The sequence below is a fragment of the Mixophyes fleayi genome, chromosome 6, assembly GCF_038048845.1.
Source record: "Mixophyes fleayi isolate aMixFle1 chromosome 6, aMixFle1.hap1, whole genome shotgun sequence".
In the NCBI taxonomy this organism is placed as follows: domain Eukaryota; kingdom Metazoa; phylum Chordata; class Amphibia; order Anura; family Limnodynastidae; genus Mixophyes; species Mixophyes fleayi.
Window position 1 is genome coordinate 47310083 of NC_134407.1, and position 18607 is coordinate 47328689.

At 41.4% G+C, this 18607-nt stretch overlaps 1 protein-coding gene across 1 annotated transcript; it reads left to right on the forward strand.

Annotated features, from left to right (window-relative positions):
- The first annotated feature begins 1180 nt into the window (after positions 1-1180).
- LOC142160247 (interferon-induced protein with tetratricopeptide repeats 5-like) lies at positions 1181-16264 on the forward strand. Its single transcript, XM_075215184.1, has 2 exons — positions 1181-1199; positions 12469-16264. The coding sequence occupies exons 1-2, from the start codon at positions 1195-1197 to the stop codon at positions 13925-13927; spliced, it is 1464 nt and encodes a 487-aa protein (XP_075071285.1). The 5' UTR covers positions 1181-1194; the 3' UTR covers positions 13928-16264.
- Positions 16265-18607: the final 2343 nt, after the last annotated feature.

The following is an 18607-nucleotide window of genomic DNA, read 5'->3' on the forward strand; positions in this document are numbered from 1 at the left end:
CAGGAACAATCTGAAAATTGTTTCCACATTTGGAAAAGCTGACTGAATTTTCTCCTGGATTATTTTGGATACATACTGTATATTGGTGCCTGAAATTGTCTTTTTCAGGGGGAGGTTGTTTGACGTAGAGGTGGAGGTGCAAGAGTTCCTCGACTACACTAAGCTCAACAGCCTTTGGATACACTTGCATCAACATCTCAACGCCATTGTGAATCTGTTCCTTGGTTGCTTACAGGATCACCAGAAATGAAAATTTGCCTGCTACACTACTACTGTCAGGATTTAAACCCAGGGCCTCTGCTTTTGTGGTTTGCTGCACTGCTGACTGAGCTATTCTATCTATAAAAGCCTTGGTTCTTCCTGTTTCCCTTGCCAGATTGTTGTGCTCCTGCCAGTGATCTAGTGTTCCTGTTGCTCCATCCTGTTGTGAACTATTACCACTCGTGAACCAACCTCAGCTTGCCTTCGACTACTCTTCTTCTTGAATCCTTTACTTATAGACTTACTGTGTACCGAACTTGGCTACGTTGGACAATTCTTTATTATTCAATCTTTCTGTGACTGCCTTCCTTACCGCCACTGGGCTCTTATTCATCTCTGGACCGATACAACAACACACTGTTGCTCTTCTGTCTAGGTTGGCTTCAAGAGCATCCATGACAGGGATAAAGGGGGCAGGGTGGGGCAATGCACATCATTTTGGCCCCACCTCCACAAGAAAATCATCATTTTTGTCCGCAAGGGTGGGTCCAACATGACGCAATTCCCCGAGAATCACCTGATTTTGGTAGTCGATGGGCAGCAGGTGGGAGGCTTGTCTTCTCTCCCGGGAGCCAGTCATCTAGTATCTCTTTTTTCCGTTTCATCACAGTAAATATACAAGTATGTACTAGATACTATAAAAGGCTTTGTCTTTCCATTTAAATAAGTTGCTTTGCTTCATATAGGTATGTTTAAGACCACATTCTTTCAGTACAAGTTTTACAGAACTCTGACATTTCTGTTTTCTGGTCATGTTACCTGAGTTTCGTTTCTTCCCCTACTCCTCCCCTATTGCGTCTGTTTCTCTTGTCATGTTACCTGAGTTTCGTTTCTTCCTTAATCCTCCCTCTAACACCATCCATCTAAAGACTATAAAAGCAGTGCAGTAGGGAGCAGTTCATTTCACAGAACTGGGACACAGAACGTGACAGAATGAGGTACATAAATATAAACAATTGTTTTCACAATTTTCCAGCATTCTGAGTAGTTGTCTTATATAATAATATTTTATGAATTTTGCTACTTTGAAATGCACATGTGATAGTGGTCTAGAAGCAATAAAGAAACGTTTAATTATAATTAAAAGACAGTTGTATTGATTCAATGTAATTGTAATGCAATTCAGTGTAATGTAATTTCTGTTCAACATCATCTTATTCAGTAGAAAAGGTTTGTGCTAATGTCACCGAGGCAAATATAATAGTGAGGCAAATATATTAATGACAATGAAATAATTAATCTCATTAACTAACCACGAGCAAATGTAGTTACCAATTTACCCAAGAAATACTATTTGTCATCTTTTCTGGATTAACTCTTTGGGGTATATTTACTAAGCTGCGGGTTTGAAAAAGTGGGGATGTTGCCTATAGCAACCAATCAGATTCTAGCTTTCATCTATTTAGTACTTTCTACAAAATGACAGCTAGAATCTGATTGGTTGCTATAGGTAACATCCCCACTTTTTCAAACCCGCAGCTTAGTAAATCTAGCCCTTTGTGTTAAATTATAGACCTAGGAGGTGCTACCCCTCACACTTTTTTATTTCATAGGGAGAAAAAAGAGTTATTTATGGGGTGCACTCTGACCTTTAATAATACATGAAAATATAACATTTTATTGATGTCTATATTCATTTTTATCCTGCATAGATCAGTTATTAAAAAGCAGCTAAATAAAATAAAGAATTGTGAAGAAAGAAAATCTAACAGAGTGATATATTAAAAATATTTGTATTCAATTAATTCATAATTTTGCCTTTTTAAAAACTTAAGAAAACCTCAAATATTTATTAAAGAGGTATATAATCCCCCACTCTTACATAAATCTTTGATCTCTCTTTTTAAATTTTAATTGGTAAATACAAATGTTAATTTAATCTAAGAATATATTTACTAAATATAAGTTTTCATAAACAAAGAAAAACAGAATTATTATTCCCCTTTTATTTCTACTTCAATTCCTGGCATCAATATTGATGCAATCAAATAAGTATGTATACCGTAATAAGTGCTAGTACACATTCATAAACAATACTATCTAAAATTAATTAAATGCTTTAAATAAAAAGATGACTTCTGTATTTATTACTGGATGCATCAAAACCAAAAAGTTTTATTGCATCCTTGAAACCAAAGATAATCTATCTTGGTGAAAAGGATATTTCAGATACTCAATGCTGGGTTTAACTCATTGACAGCAAAAATAATTGAGCTAGTTTGTAACTATGTAAGAATGCTGTTTTCTTATGTTTGTGTTTCAAATACATTTCAAATTTAAGACACAAAGGAGTCATTTCTAAAATGCAAGGATATTCTAACTTTCTGTACAATTGCATATAAATAAATTCTTAGTCATAAAATGTGCACCTGCATCTGCATGATTGTATGTGTGTGTACATAATATATATATATATATTTATATATACATATATATATATATATTTATATATATATACACATATATATATATATATATATATATATATTCCATAGACAAAAAAAACCTTACGGTTTAACATGCCCGATTAAGGTTCCTTACACTTACACACCATCTAAAATGTAAGAAAGCTTTTGAAACTGTTCCACTTAAACTCTAAAAAGCAATGAAATTATGACGATTAAGGCAGAAGCCTTAATGGACGTGTTCCTTGCGCAATACAGACATGGTATGCTATCACATCCTGTGGTTAGCTGCAGATTCAGCACTATCATGGAGTGAGATTTCTGTCACTCACAAAATGGTGGAACTGCTAATTCACAGATTTGTGTGTTCACTGGAATTCTTACATTTTAGATGGTGTGTAAGTGTAAAGAACCTTAATTGGACATGTTAATTCGTAAGGTCTTTTGTGTATGGAATTTCATAGCTTTTGTAAAGCTAAAATATGTATGATATCAAATTTAGAAACATGAACCCATAAATTTGACGGCAGATACAAATCACTTGACCCATCTAGTGTCCACTATTTTTTTTAACCCCTAATAAACAAGAGTGTTTAAATTACTATATTAATCTCTGCCACCTCTATTGGATGTCTATCCCACCTATCAACTACCGTTTTGTAATACTTCCTCTGATTTTCTCTAAGCCTAGCACCCTCCATTTCCAGTGCATGTCTTTCTCTCACACATACCCGACTGTACACCAGCTTTGTGATCACATACACACACTCCACCGCCAACTGCACCAGCTTTTTCTCACCTCACCTGCTGTGTACCAGTGTCTCACACATGGCACCCCATTCTTACCAGCTTTTCTTTACATGTCAGGCAGTGGTGGGGTGCAGCATGTATTTTTGTATGTTCAGGCAGGTAGTGGTGAGATGTAGCATGTATGTCTGTATGTATGTTCAGGAAGGCAGTGGTGGGGTACAGCGTGTATGTATCTATGTTCTGGTATGCAGTGGTGGGGTGTAGCATGTTTGCTCTGGCAGGCAGAGGTGGCGGGCAGTTTGCATGTTCTGGGAGACATTGTTGGGGTACAGTTTGTAAGTATTTACATTCTGGCAGGCAGTAGTTGGGTGCAACATGTATGTATGTATGTTCTGGCAGGCAGTGGTGGGGTGCAGCATGTATAGATGTATGTTTTGACAGACAGTGGTGGCGCACAGTATATATGTTCTGGCAGGCAGTGGTGGGGTGCAGCATGTATGCATGTGTGTTCTGGCAGGCAGTGGTGGGGTGCAGCATGTATGTATGTATGTTCTGGCAGGCAGTGGTGGGGTGCAGCATGTATGGATGTATGTTTTGACAGACAGTGGTGGCGCACAGTATATATGTTCTGGCAGGCAGTGGTGGGGTGCAGCATGTATGCATGTGTGTTCTGGCAGGCAGTAGTTGGGTGCAACATGTATGTATGTATGTTCTGGCAGGCAGTGGTGGGGTGCAGCATGTATAGATGTATGTTTTGACAGACAGTGGTGGCGCACAGTATATATGTTCTGGCAGGCAGTGGTGGGGTGCAGCATGTATGCATGTGTGTTCTGGCAGGCAGTGGTGGGGTGCAGCATGTATGTATGTATGTTCTGGCAGGCAGTGGTGGGGTGCAGCATGTATGGATGTATGTTTTGACAGACAGTGGTGGCGCACAGTATATATGTTCTGGCAGGCAGTGGTGGGGTGCAGCATGTATGCATGTGTGTTCTGGCAGGCAGTGGTGGGGTGCAGCATGTATGTTTGTATGTTCTGGCAGGCAGTGGTGGGGTGCAGCATGTATGCATGTGTGTTCTGGCAGGCAGTGGTGGGGTGCAGCATGTATGTATGTTTTGGCAGGCAGTGGTGGGGTGCAGCATGTATGTATGTTCTGGAAGGCAGTGGTGGGGTGCAGCATGGTTATATGTATGTATGTTCTGGCAGGAAATGATGGGGTACATTATGTATGTACTTATGATGTGACAGGCAGTGACGGTGTGCAACATGTATGTATGTATGTATGTATGTATGTATGTATGTTCTGGCAGGCAGCGGAGACATGCAGTATGTATATCCCACTCCGAATGGCACTTACCTATAGTGGTAATAACTGTGATGGCAAAGTAATAGGAGCCGGAAAATTTCCACAGGACCCCAGCCCGATGAGGCTCAGACTGCATTATGACTAGCTCAATCTGCCTGTAGTCCTCGTTGGAGATGTTCTACTTTGAGGCAGATCTTCTCTGCTTTAAGCTTCTCTTTCTCTTACATCATGGAGTCCAACTGCAGGGCATCAAAGACAGTGGTCCTGACCAGCAGACAGGTGAATGTGCAGATGATGAGGGTCAAAGGCTTCATGTTCTGCCACTTGATGGCTACAATCATCTGGCTAGTGAGGGGATCATGTCCTCCCCTTCCTGTATATAACTCAGTTGCTGCGGGTCTGAATCCTGGAATGTTGGATGCCCCTTTTATAAAAAAAATGGGTGCATGAAAGTTAGAAAACTCCAACCTCCCCGGGGTTAAATCTATAGCACCTACGTTTAATAATCAGGCCTCCCTCCAACCCCAACCTTAAAATAATTGTACTCACATTTGTTAAATAGACCTATTTCCCTCCAGCCAGCCCTGACATTAAATTAAAAGAATTCCCATTTAATAAATAAACCTATTCCCTCTCTCCAAACAGCCCCAGCAATAAATCATAGCATTTACATTTCATAAATATAACCATTTCCCACAACTATCCCCGGCATTAAAAATTCATATTTACATACAGTAATTGGCCCTCCTCCACAAACTCTGTCCCACGTTCAATTAATAGCCCCAACCCACCCCAGCATTAAATTAAATACCAACCCCCCCTCCCTCACAGGTTACAATATCATACCCTCCTCCCTCACAGGTTACACTATCATATGCCCCCCTAACTCACAGGTTACACATCATACCCCCCCTCCCTCACAGGTTACAATACCATACCCCTCCCCTCACAGGTTACACTATCATACCCCCCTCCCCTCACAGGTTACACATCATACCCCCCTCCCTCACAGGTTACACTATCATACCCCTCCCCTCACAGGTTACACTATCATACCCCCCTCCCTCACAGGTTACACTATCATACCCCCCTCCCCTCACAGGTTACACATCATACCCCCCCTCCCTCACAGGTTACACTATCATACCCCCCTCCCTCACAGGTTACAATATCATACCCCCATCCCCTCACAGGTTACACATCATACCCCCCTCCCCTCACAGGTTACACATCATACATCCCTCCCTCACAGGTTACCCTATCATACCCCTCCCCTCACAGGTTACACTATCATACCCCCCTCCCTCACAGGTTACACTATCATACCCCCCTCCCTCACAGGTTACACATCATACCCCCCTCCCTCACAGGTTACACTATCATACCCCCCTCCCCTCACAGGTTACACTATCATACCCCCCTCCCTCACAGGTTACACTATCATACCCCCCTCCCCTCACAGGTTACACATCATACCCCCCTCCCTCACAGGTTACGCTATCATACCCCCCTCCCTCACAGGTTACACAATCATACCCCCCTCCCTCACAGGTTACACTATCATACCCCCCTCCCTCACAGGTTACACTATCATACCCCCTCCCTCACAGGTTACACTATCATAACCCCCTCTCCTCACAAGTTACACATCATACCCCCCTCCCTCACAGGTTACACTATCATACCCCCCTCCCTCACAGGTTACACTATCATACACCCCTCCCTCACAGGTTACACTATCATACCCCCCTCCCTCACAGGTTACACTATCATACCCCCCTCCCTCACAGGTTACACTATCATACCCCCTCCCTCACAGGTTACACTATCATACCCCCCTCCCCTCACAGGTTACACATCATACCCCCCCTCCCTCACAGGTTACACTATCATACCCCCCTCCCTCACAGGTTACACTATCATACCCCCCTCCCTCACAGGTTACACTATCATACCCCCCTCCCTCACAGGTTACACAATCATACCCCCCCTCCCTCACAGGTTACACTATCATACCCCCCTCCCTCACAGGTTACACAATCATACCCCCCTCCCTCACAGGTTACACTATCATACCCCCCTCCCTCACAGGTTACACTATCATACCCCCCTCCCCTCACAAGTTACACATCATACCCCCCTCCCTCACAGGTTACACTATCATACCCCCCTCACTCACAGGTTACACTATCATACACCCCTCCCTCACAGGTTACACTATCATACCCCCCTCCCTCACAGGTTACGCTATCATACCCCCCTCCCTCACAGGTTACACTATCATACCCCCCTCCCTCACAGGTTACACTATCATACCCCCTCCCTCACAGGTTACACTATCATACCCCCCTCCCCTCACAAATTACACATCATACCCCCCTCCCTCACAGGTTACACTATCATACACCCCTCCCTCACAGGTTACACTATCATACCCCCCTCCCTCACAGGTTACACATCATACCCCCCTCCCTCACAGGTTACACTATCATACCCCCCTCCCTCACAGGTTACACTATCATACCCCCCTCCCTCACAGGTTACACATCATACCCCCCTCCCTCACAGGTTACACTATCATACCCCCCTCCCTCACAGGTTACACTATCATACCCCCCTCCCTCACAGGTTACACTATCATACCCCCTCCCTCACAGGTTACACTATCATACCCCCCTCCCCTCACAAGTTACACATCATACCCCCCTCCCTCACAGGTTACACTATCATACCCCCCTCCCTCACAAGTTACACATCATACCCCCCTCCCTCACAGGTTACACTATCATACCCCCCTCCCTCACAGGTTACACTATCATACCCCCCTCCCTCACACGTTACACTATCATACCTCCCTCCCTCACAGGTTACACTATCATACCCCCCTCCCTCACAGGTTACACTATCATAGCCCCCTCCCTCACACATTACACTATCATACCCCCCTCCCTCACAGGTTACACTATCATACCCCTCCCCTTACAGGTTACACTATCATACCCCCCTCCCTCACAGGTGTCACGACTAGTGTAGCGTACCTGCTATCGTTGGCACTACTCGGAGGAAGGTGCGGAGTCTAACGTGCCCCTGGTGTTCACCAGGGACCCCCGCAAGGAGGTATGGGCTTAGCTGCAGGAAACACGCAGGTCGCGGTCCTTCCACGAGTCAGATAGCGAAGTACGAGAGGAATGTCAGACAGGCCGATTCGGCAACGGGGTGGGCAATGCAGGTACACAAGGAGAATCTGAAGGGGTAGTGAGTCAAGCCGGGTCGATAACGTTCTGACAGCGAGCTACAAAAGGGAGATCCAAAAGGGTAGTTAAGGCAATCCGGGTCACAATGGTCACAGGCAAACGGCAATAAACTGGAGGAAGGAAAAGGTCAGGAAACAGATAATCACAGGAACACTGGAACGCTGGAGGACAGGAAAGGACCTGAAACTCTGGCACAGGAGGTGGGGTCAGAGAGGCTTAAATAGTGCTGCTAGCCAATGCCCTCAGCACTAGTAGTGCTGTCATACTCCAGCGCCGTAGCGCTGTCATTCTTTAGCGCCGTAGCGCTATCTTCATGCAGCGTCCCGTTGCCTGTCCCTGTTCTAATCAGCCTGTGACTACACCCTGCTCTCTCCCTCTGTCAAATGGCGATGGATTGCTGTGGAGGCAGGTATTTATAATTTTCAAATATAGCGCGAGAACCAAGCCCTGAGATCCGACGACGTCACAATGACGTTCGGCCTCGATTTGGAATCCGAGTGGGCGGGAGAGTACTGAGCCTGCTCGGCTCGGTACTCGGATAGGCAAAGTTTGGGCGGGTTTATATTATGTGTGTGGACAGGCTATGTATTTGTAGTGTGTGTGGGCAAGCTATGTATTTGTAGTGTGTGGTTAAGCATTGTAAAGTACAAAAAAGAGCTTGTACTTTTGGGTGGAATGGTTTATGGTTCTCTCCTGTTCACTTAAGAAGTGTCTACTGTGTGCTGTTTCACAGATCCTGAAAAAAGTCACAATGCCCCATTGTAAGCTGCTGCTAGCAGCAAAAGGGGCACCATGGTCCTGCTATCCCTCTAATGGCTTCAGTTTCTCCATCTATGCTAGCCATCCTGCTAGATTTAAATCCTGGGCGTGAAAAGCTGCATTTGATTTTGAGTGCCGACTGTGCTGGAAGGATGCTTTATATTTTGCTGCTATGTTCTGTAGTGGGATTGAAAAGTGAGGGAGTGTCTGCCTCTGGGTGTTGCTTTGGCTGCTGATCACTGCATTAAGGTGTGTTCTGTTTTTGGGTGCAATATTTATATTTGGGAAGGGTTCTGCTTCAGGGTGCAAAGCTGTATAATTCGGGGTGATTTATAAAATGTATCTAATAATTTGTAATTATTTGAGTATTAAGTGCATAAAATATTACAATACCTATCGCTATATATTTTTTGCATACATATCAGAATTCTTTCAGTACATTTCTAGCCACACCCACACATTAGGTTGGCCACACCCACTTGTCATATGCCACTCCCACTTAGATGGGGGGCGCCGGTGCCCTGTCTCGCCTAGGGCACTAAAATGTCTAGTTACGGCACTGGGTCTCAGCATCCCCGCCAGCGGGTCTTTTAGGAAAACTGAGCTTTTTTCACAGGTGTTGAAGATTGGGCATCGCCCTTGGCAGACGACGTTGATGGCATTTCATCGTCTATGTCATGACTAGTGGCAGCAGCTTCAGCATTAGGAGGAAGTGGGTCTTGATCTTTCCCTACTTTATCCTCCAAATTTTTGTACTCCATTATATGCAGCACAAGAGAGCGTACCCCTAAACCACACACACTTTGGGACTGCTGAAACAGTGAACGTAGTAATAGAGATTGCAGTTCCTATTTTTTTGGACTGCAGAAACAGTGAACGTAGTAATATTGATTGCAGTTCCTATTTTTTGGACTGCAGAAACAGTGAACGTATAAATATAGATTGCAGTTCCTATTTTTTGGACTGCAGAAACAGTGAACGTAGAAATATAGATTGCAGTTCCTATTTTTTGGACTGCTGAAAGAGTAAACGTAGTAATATAGATTGCAGTTCCTATTTTTTGGACTGCAGAAACAGTGAACATATAAATATAGATTGCAGTTCCTATTTTTTTGGACTGCAGAAACAGTGAACGTAGTAATATAGATTGCAGTTCCTATTTTTTGGACTGCAGAAACAGTGAACGTATAAATATAGATTGCAGTTCCTATTTTTTGGACTGCAGAAACAGTGAACATAGAAATATAGATTGCAGTTCCTATTTTTTGGACTGCTGAAAGAGCAAACGTAGTAATATAGATTGCAGTTCCTATTTTTTGGACTGCAGAAACAGTGAACATATAAATATAGATTGCAGTTCCTATTTTTTGGACTGCAGAAACAGTGAACGTAGTAATATAGATTGCAGTTCCTATTTTTTGGACTGCAGAAACAGTGAACGTATAAAGATAGATTGCAGTTCCTATTTTTTGGACTGCAGAAACAGTGAACGTAGAAATATAGATTGCAGTTCCTATTTTTTGGACTGCAGAAACAGTGAACGTAGAAATATAGATTGCAGTTCCTATTTTTTGGACTGCTGAAAGAGTAAACGTAGTAATATAGATTGCAGTTCCTATTTTTTGGGACTGCTGGAATATATTGCTCTAGAATATTTTTTAGACTTTTTAAATTATTTTTTAATATTTTTTTTTAATTATTTTTTTATTATTTGTTTTTTATTTTTTTTTTCATTTTTAGAAGATTTTATTATAATTATAAAATTACTATGGACTTAGCCCAAAATAACTCAGGAGAAAAGCACCACTGGACTCAGCAGGACAGACACTGGCCAAAGCACCACTGGAATTAACAGGACAGAGCACAGGACAAAGTACTACTGGACTCAGCAGGACAGGACAAAGGTATAATAACAGAGCACAGGATATCAACCTCCCTCGACAGTGATTGCAGGGAGAATGAAGATGGCGGCCGCGAGCGGGGCATTTATGACATCCGAGTCTCGCGAGATCCGATGCGAGACTCGGATGTCATAACCTCGTTTTGGATTCGTTTGGCGGCCTGGAAGTACCCGAACAGTGCTCGGATCCGCACTGTTCGGCTGGACTCGGATTTCGGTAATCCGAGCCTGCTCATCCTTATTTACAAGGCAGCGCCGCTTTAAATTTATGCACTGAAGACGCCGAACTCGCGGGAGTTCACGAATCCGGAGATTAATACATTTACCCCCATGTCTTTAAACCTCCTGTACACTGAGTTACGCTTTCCCAAAAAAACCTGAAAAACGGTGACTTTTGTAAAACAGGAAGTGGAAAAAAAGTCAAGATTTTGAACTTTAGATTATTACTAATTTGACATTTTTTTATTTTTTTTATTAAATTTGGCATACGACACCAGTGGACATTCACATGCCAAATTTCAGCTTAATAGCTTTAATATTTTTTAAAATGTAGACACTCAAACACCATGCCCCCCTGTCACAGATTTCTAATAGCAGAATGTTGTTTATTAGATGCAACCTTAATATAAGAGCACGACAGTGCCCTTATAATATATATATATATACAGTGGTGGAATACTCACCTGTCTGCGTCGGCATTCCTCCTCTCTGCTCCATTTGCACTGAATGTTGGGCATGACATCGTCACACCCGACGTTCAGTTAGAAGTCTGCAATCAAGAAGCAAAGAGAAGAAAGAAGCCGATAGAAAAGGTAAGTGAAGGAACGGAAGCAAGGGTGAGCAAAGGCAGCATGGCAGAGTGAAGGGGGAGCAAAGGCAGCTTGGCAGAGTGAAGGGGGAGCAAAGGCAGCTTGGCAGAGTGTGAAGGGGAGCAAAGGCAGCTTAGCAGAGTGTGAAGGGGGAGCACAGGCAGCATGGCAGAGTGTGAAAGGGGGAGCACAGGCAGCATGGCAGAGTGAGAAGGGGGAGCAAAGGCAGCTTAGCAGAGTGTGAAGGGGGAGCACAGGCAGCATGGCAGAGAGTGAAGGGGGAGCACAGGCAGCATGGCAGAGTGTGAATGGGGAGCACAGGCAGCATGGCAGAGTGTTTTGAGCGGCAAAAGCAGAATAGCAGAGTGTTTTGAGGGGCAAAAGCAGCATGGCAGAGTGTGATGAAGAGGGGCATTACTGTGGCATAATTTGAAATGGGGGCACTACTGTGTGGCATAACATGACTGATTACTATTATTATCTTGATGTTTGCAACATAAAATATTATTTATGTATTAACTTTATTTATTATTTGAATATTAATATGCATTAATGCATATTAATTTGCGTATTAATTGCATAAAATATTAAACTACTTTATATCTTTTGGTGTACTTAAAACGGTCATTAGGGCAGAGATCCGCTCGTTAATTTATTTGAATCCCACCACTGTATGTATATATATATATATATATATATATATATATATATATATATATATATATGTATATATTTTTTAAAAAAAATTATTGTGTTTTATTTAGTTAAACCACATTTACAAGAGTTTCCCATCATGGCTACACTCTACACTCTATACCCTAACTAAAGTCCTAAACTTAACAAGATCATTAAGCACTTGCATTTACAGTTATAGTTTTGAGTAGTTGTATCAACTTCAAGTGTGTCAGTGATATAAGTGAACTGCTGATCAGTAATCTTGTATACCTAACTGATATTTGCTGGCATGGGCTGGTTTAGTAATACACTAATATGAATATGACTCACTTCTCTCCTTTTCTTATTATAGTGAGTTGTCCAAGAATACCTTGAAATCACGCCTGCTACAGCTAAAATGCCATTTCACTTGGGGTCTTCTGGAAGAAGATACTGATATTGATGTAATAGAAGAAAGATTATACAACCAGATGACATTTCTGGTAACCAAAAACAAATACATGGTGTACAATCTACTGGCCTATGTAATGCACCTGAAAGGCATCTACACAAAAGCCATTGCCAACTTAGAGGAAGCAGAGGAAAAGATTAAAGAGAATAATCCAGATGTGACATACAGAAGGTATCTGGTGACATACGGAAACTATGCCTGGGTCTACTACCACTTAAAACGGTTTGACGATTCTCAGAACTACATAGACAAGATAGACAACATTAATAAAGAATTAACACTTTCACCAAATGACAGTCAAGACATAGCTGAGATTTATGGAGAACAAGGGTGGTCATTGTTAAAGTTTTGTGGACAATATTACGAGAAAGCTAAAGAATGTTTTGAGAAGTCTCTTGAGCTAGACCCAGAAGATCCTGAGTGGAACTCTGGCTATGCAACAGCAGTTTATCGACTGGAAGGGTTCAATGGAAGAAGATGTCCTGCTTCAGAATGCAAATCATTACCACTGTTGAAACGTGCAGTACAGCTAAATCCAAAAGATGCCGTGGTGAAGGCACTTCTTGCATTGAAACTACAAGACCTAAAAAGAGCTGATGAGGGAAGAAAATATGTTGAAGAAGCTCTAGAACAAGCTCCAAACCTTCCATATCTACTTCGCTATGTTGCAAAGTATTACAGAAGAGCTGGGCTGGTGGGTGAAGCTCTGCGTGTCCTGAAAACTGCAGTAGACCTTATGCCAACTTCTTCATTTCTACACCACCAAATAGGACTATGTTTCAGACAAGAGATGATTAATAACAAGAAGGAATTCAAAAAGGTGAACTTTCAAAATAGACAAATGCACACCAAAAAAGTTGATGAACTCACCAAAAAAGCCATTTTTCACTTTGAAAAAGCACTGGAATATGAGGAAACATTTGTATATGCACACATAGACTTAGCAAATATGTACAGCGAAGCAAAGGAATACCAAAAAGCAGAAGATACATTTAAAAAGGTTTTGACATTCACCAATCTTATAGATGAAGAGAAACAGCAGATCTTATTGAATTATGGACGTTTTGAAGAATATAACAAGAAATCTGAAAGTGAAGCTATAAAACATTATAAAAAAGGTTTCCAGATAACTGAACCAAATCTACACAGAAAAGACTGTGAGAAAGCTTTAAAAAGACTAGCGGAGAATAAGATTAGGAGTGACCACAGGGATGCTCTGGGGTTCGGTTTGCTTGGATTTATCTTTAAAAATAATGGTAACACCTCAGAGGCAATTGAGTATTATGAACAAGCCTTAAAATATGATCCTTATAATGAGGAATATCTGAGTGATCTCTGTGATCTGAAGTTGATGATATGAAACACTTATAAGAAGGATAATATGGCCCTTGTGTAAAGTTAGAAGCACATCCAGCTTAATGGTGCAAATTTGCACCTGGACAAATCATGTTGCAACGCAAGGGGTGAAATGCAAGTTTTGCACATGCAGGGAAAATACTGCCAGCTTTTCCTCGAGTACACACTACAATTTAGAGCTGAGCGAGGATGTAGCCCACTTCCAATTCTTATTCTGAATTTACTCTTGACTCTAAATGAGGCCCTGTATGTGTAAATTACAGCATGTGCTGATACAGAGTTAGGTCCACACAGGGCCGATGCAAGGTTGCTCGGCGCCCTAGGCAAAGCTTAAGCTTGAAGCCCCCCCCCCCCCCAAAAAAAAAATCTAATTCCCCCCCCTCCCTAACACACATGACATTTCTAAAATAAAAATATTAACTCTTACCTCCTCTTGGCTGGCTAGGATGCAGTCCAGATGTCTGACGCAGCACTGATGTCTGATGCAGAATGCTGTCCAGGCTTCACTGCTGCCCAGGAGCAAACACAGGATATCTAGAGGGGAGGCTCTAAATGTTAGACTTCAGAACAAAACAAACAAAAAAAGAAAACTTCACGTCATGCACCTGTTAAAGACTGACATGTACCCCGCTGCCCACCAACTTCTCTCACACATGCCCATCTGCCCACTAGCTATTTTCACATATGTCACCCCTTGCCCATCAGCTTGTGCCACATATGTTAGCCGCATAACACCAGCTTTACTCACATGACCCCCTGCCCACCAACTTATCTCCAAAACACACACAGCTGCCCTAAGCACCCTAGCCAGTTTTTTGCCCATCATTTCTTTAAAATGCCCCCCTGCCAAACTGCTTTCCTCTCACATACCCCCTTGCCAACCTAAGGCTGATTAATGGTGGCGCCGGCCCTGGGTCCAAACTTTTACCTAGGTTCATAATTTGCAGTTGAGCAAACCATGTTTCTCTGCAAAGGGTACAAATATAAATATTTAAAAACGGTAACTACTGTGTGCTTTTGCATACAACTCCCAGCATACCCTGCCAGCTATTGGCTGGCAAAGCACTCTGGGTTTTGTAGTTTTACAACATCTAGAAAGTCAAAGGTTGTTTTACATACGCACACAGAAGCTGGATTAGTTTCTAATGTTAATATGTAAATGTAGTCTTATAATACTGCAGTATATAACTTATATTATTTACATTATTTATGAAAGACATTCTTGGGGAAATAAATAGCCTTCACCCAGCGACACAGGACACTGAAAGCTCATATACTACAATGGTAATATAGGTAGGACCTGTAAATAAATGAAAGGGCAACTAACATTTTTCAAACTCACACAACATTGTTTATTGTAAATTCTGGCCCTCATGTTTGAATATTAGTTTGACATTTGCACAAACTTGAAACAACAAGGCTCAGACATTCAATATATGCTTTACTATGTTGTTAAGTTTTATAAAATTTTATCACATAGATGATACATTATTATTGTATATTGACATTATTAATTACATATGTTTTGATCATAGTTGTGCCATTAATACAGTTATTGTACTGATATAATGTATTATTTTACTATACATCAATAAAGTATTCAATATGATTAAGATTGCTGGAAATAACATTTTCTAGATCCACAAATCACCATGCCTAAGGCCATCTATATTTAAAATCTATGATCTTGTATGTACTCTGAGTTTCATCTTAAAAGGGTTGGAAATCCATCACCATAGCAACATTTATCAGGATGCAATTAGGGAACTGGACATCAGTGGGACACACTAGTATTCCAATGTAATATATACTGACATATTTAATGCACATAATGTCCTACCACTTTAAAAAGATATGTTATGAGTTTAAACGTGTACTATTTAAGGAAATGTAGATATTCATCAAATTACACCATACTAATATCGGTCCTGATTCAACAAGGAATGTAAAGTGAACGGATGGAAAAGGTACGCTCGTACATCTGTGAGGTTGGGAAATCCATGATATTGGTTATTAAAAATAAAATACTGCTATACAAAGGTAAAGAAAGTTTTCCTTACATTAGTAAGCTCAGATTACAGCTATGTGAAAAACTTAATGTCAGCAGAAGTAACAGAAGAATTGCCCAGCGCCTCAAAGCCGAACAACAGGATGAGACATGAGACAATGCCTGGCTAAAATGTTTTACTTCAAACTCTGAGGTAACTGTATTTTTCCATCATGTATTCAATCCATGTAACATGCATGATTAAATTACGGCTCTTTTAGCAATTGTATGATCACGGACACAGTATGTTATGTATAAATAAAGCCGGTCTAGGGGCTGTCCCTTAGAGCTGAATTCATCACCAACTGTGTGTGTGTCTACTTTCCTCTCCAGCCAGCTGAAAACAGGAGCAGAGATTCTCAGGTCTTGTTACCAGGGCTAGGCCTCAAGTACCTGACACATCCGTATTCAAGTAAAAGCGGATCTGAATAAACTTTTTTTTGTATACGGATTTAAGTATATTCTGCCTATATGGCACTTGTAGTATGCAGATAAATACAACACACTGCAGGATACACACAATGCATATGTGTAATATCGGAATGCACAGAAACAAATGAGTACATTAACACCTGTTATTTTTTTGTATTTTTTTTATTGTTATTATTTATTATGTTATTAATGTCTACTGTACATAAAATGAATTTTTACAGTTGCTCTTAATTGCAAACACATGTTCTAGCATACATACATGACCATCACCACTATTAATCTGCGCTTATACTTGACCTTGGCTCTCCCCTACTGTACATTGCTTACGTGCACACGCCCCTTCCCTCCACCAATCCACCCTTCAAATCGCCGGCTGACATAAATGTCATTTGCGTTTGAAGATGAATTGAATGTACTTGCATGCACTGGCGTAAAGTCCGTTTCTGAGCATGCGCAGGGCAATTTCACGCAAAATACTACTTGCAAAATAATGCATGCAACAGGGCTTATATTCCTTAGTGAATCATTATATTCACTATTACTAAATGTAACTTTGCAGGAAGTGTATTTTGTGCCATATCCCCAAACTTTATTTTTTTATGAGCAGCAACATTGATTTTTCTAGTTACCTGAGACTTTGCAGTGCAAACAGTCCTCAGTACATTTCATAACTCTAATACTTGCAACCTAATACACCAAAAAATCAGAATTAAAGTTTACCTGACATAAGGTATATGATGAGATCTATTACCTGGAAACTCGTTCTTTAGAGTTCTGAAAAAAAAATATAACAGAAAATGATTGCTGATATTTGGTGAGGATATTAAACATGATCACCAACTGTGACTGCTACAAAGTGTCAGACAGTGGGGGCACAGCACAAAATCCTTGCTAGTGAAACTATGTCAGGGGCGGATCTAGGAATTTTCTATACCCCGGGCGATATAGGGGGGGGCGATTTAGGCCCCGCCCCCTTTCCGATATCTAAGGCTGCCGGCGGCTGCACAGTATGTGCAGGTCCGCTCGGCAGTGACAGTGTGCTGCCTGGCTGCTCTGATTGTGTTTAAAACACATGCATTCCCCATGCATTTTAGATAAAATATTTAAAATATTTCCATATCTGAACACATCATTATCTTCATCACTGATTATTTGCGCTGTGCCAGACAGTTGAAATAAATAAATACAAATCACACATAAAAACAGAACATGGTTGGGGAAGGAGGTTCAGATATGATGCAGAGTAGAGAAGACCTAACCCAAACCATTCTATGGGGAAATCAGGAGCAAAACCTTGCCGCCCTCTGTCTTGTGCCTTAGGCCACATTGCCTAACATATAATACAAACTAGCTATTGGTGTAGGAGAACCTTTGATGCTTTAAAATGTGCTTATGCTCGGTGTGTCAATGAGGGGAAAGCACAGGCAAAGGGGACAGTGTGATTGTAGCTAGGGATGTGCACCGGCGACTTTTGAGGTCTCGTGTTTTGTGTTTTGGATCCGGATTTTCGTTATTTTTGAGGTTCGGATTTGTCTCGCAAAACACTTGACGAAAGCTCTCGGTTCGGATTTAAGGTATTGGATTCGGATTTGTTTTGAAAAAAACATAAAAAGTTTAAAAATCAAGTTTTTGGGCTTATTTTCACTCCTAGGCTATTATTAACCTCAATAACATTCAATAACAAGCATTTCCACTAATTTACAGTGTATTCTGAACACCTCACAATATAGTTATTAGTCCAAAACGTTGCAACAAGGTATCTTTCTGGACTGCGTAGAGGAGTGGGTCACCACAATATCTATTAAAAACCCTGAACTTTTATGATTCGCACCAATAATTGTACCTGGACTGCGTAGAGGAGTGGGTCACCACAATATCTATTAAAAACCCTGAACTTTTATGATTCGCACCAATAAATGTACCTGGACTGCGTAGAGGAGTGGCTCACCACAATATCTTAAAAACCCTGAACTTTTATGATTCGCACCAATAATTGTACCTGGACTGCGTAGAGGAGTGGGTCACCACAATATATATTAAAAACCCTGAACTTTTATGATTCGCACCAATAAATGTACCTGGACTGCGTAGAGGAGTGGGTCACCACAATATCTATTAAAAACCCTGAACTTTTATGATTCGCACCAATAAATGTACCTGGACTGCGTAGAGGAGTGGGTCACCACAATATCTATTAAAAACCCT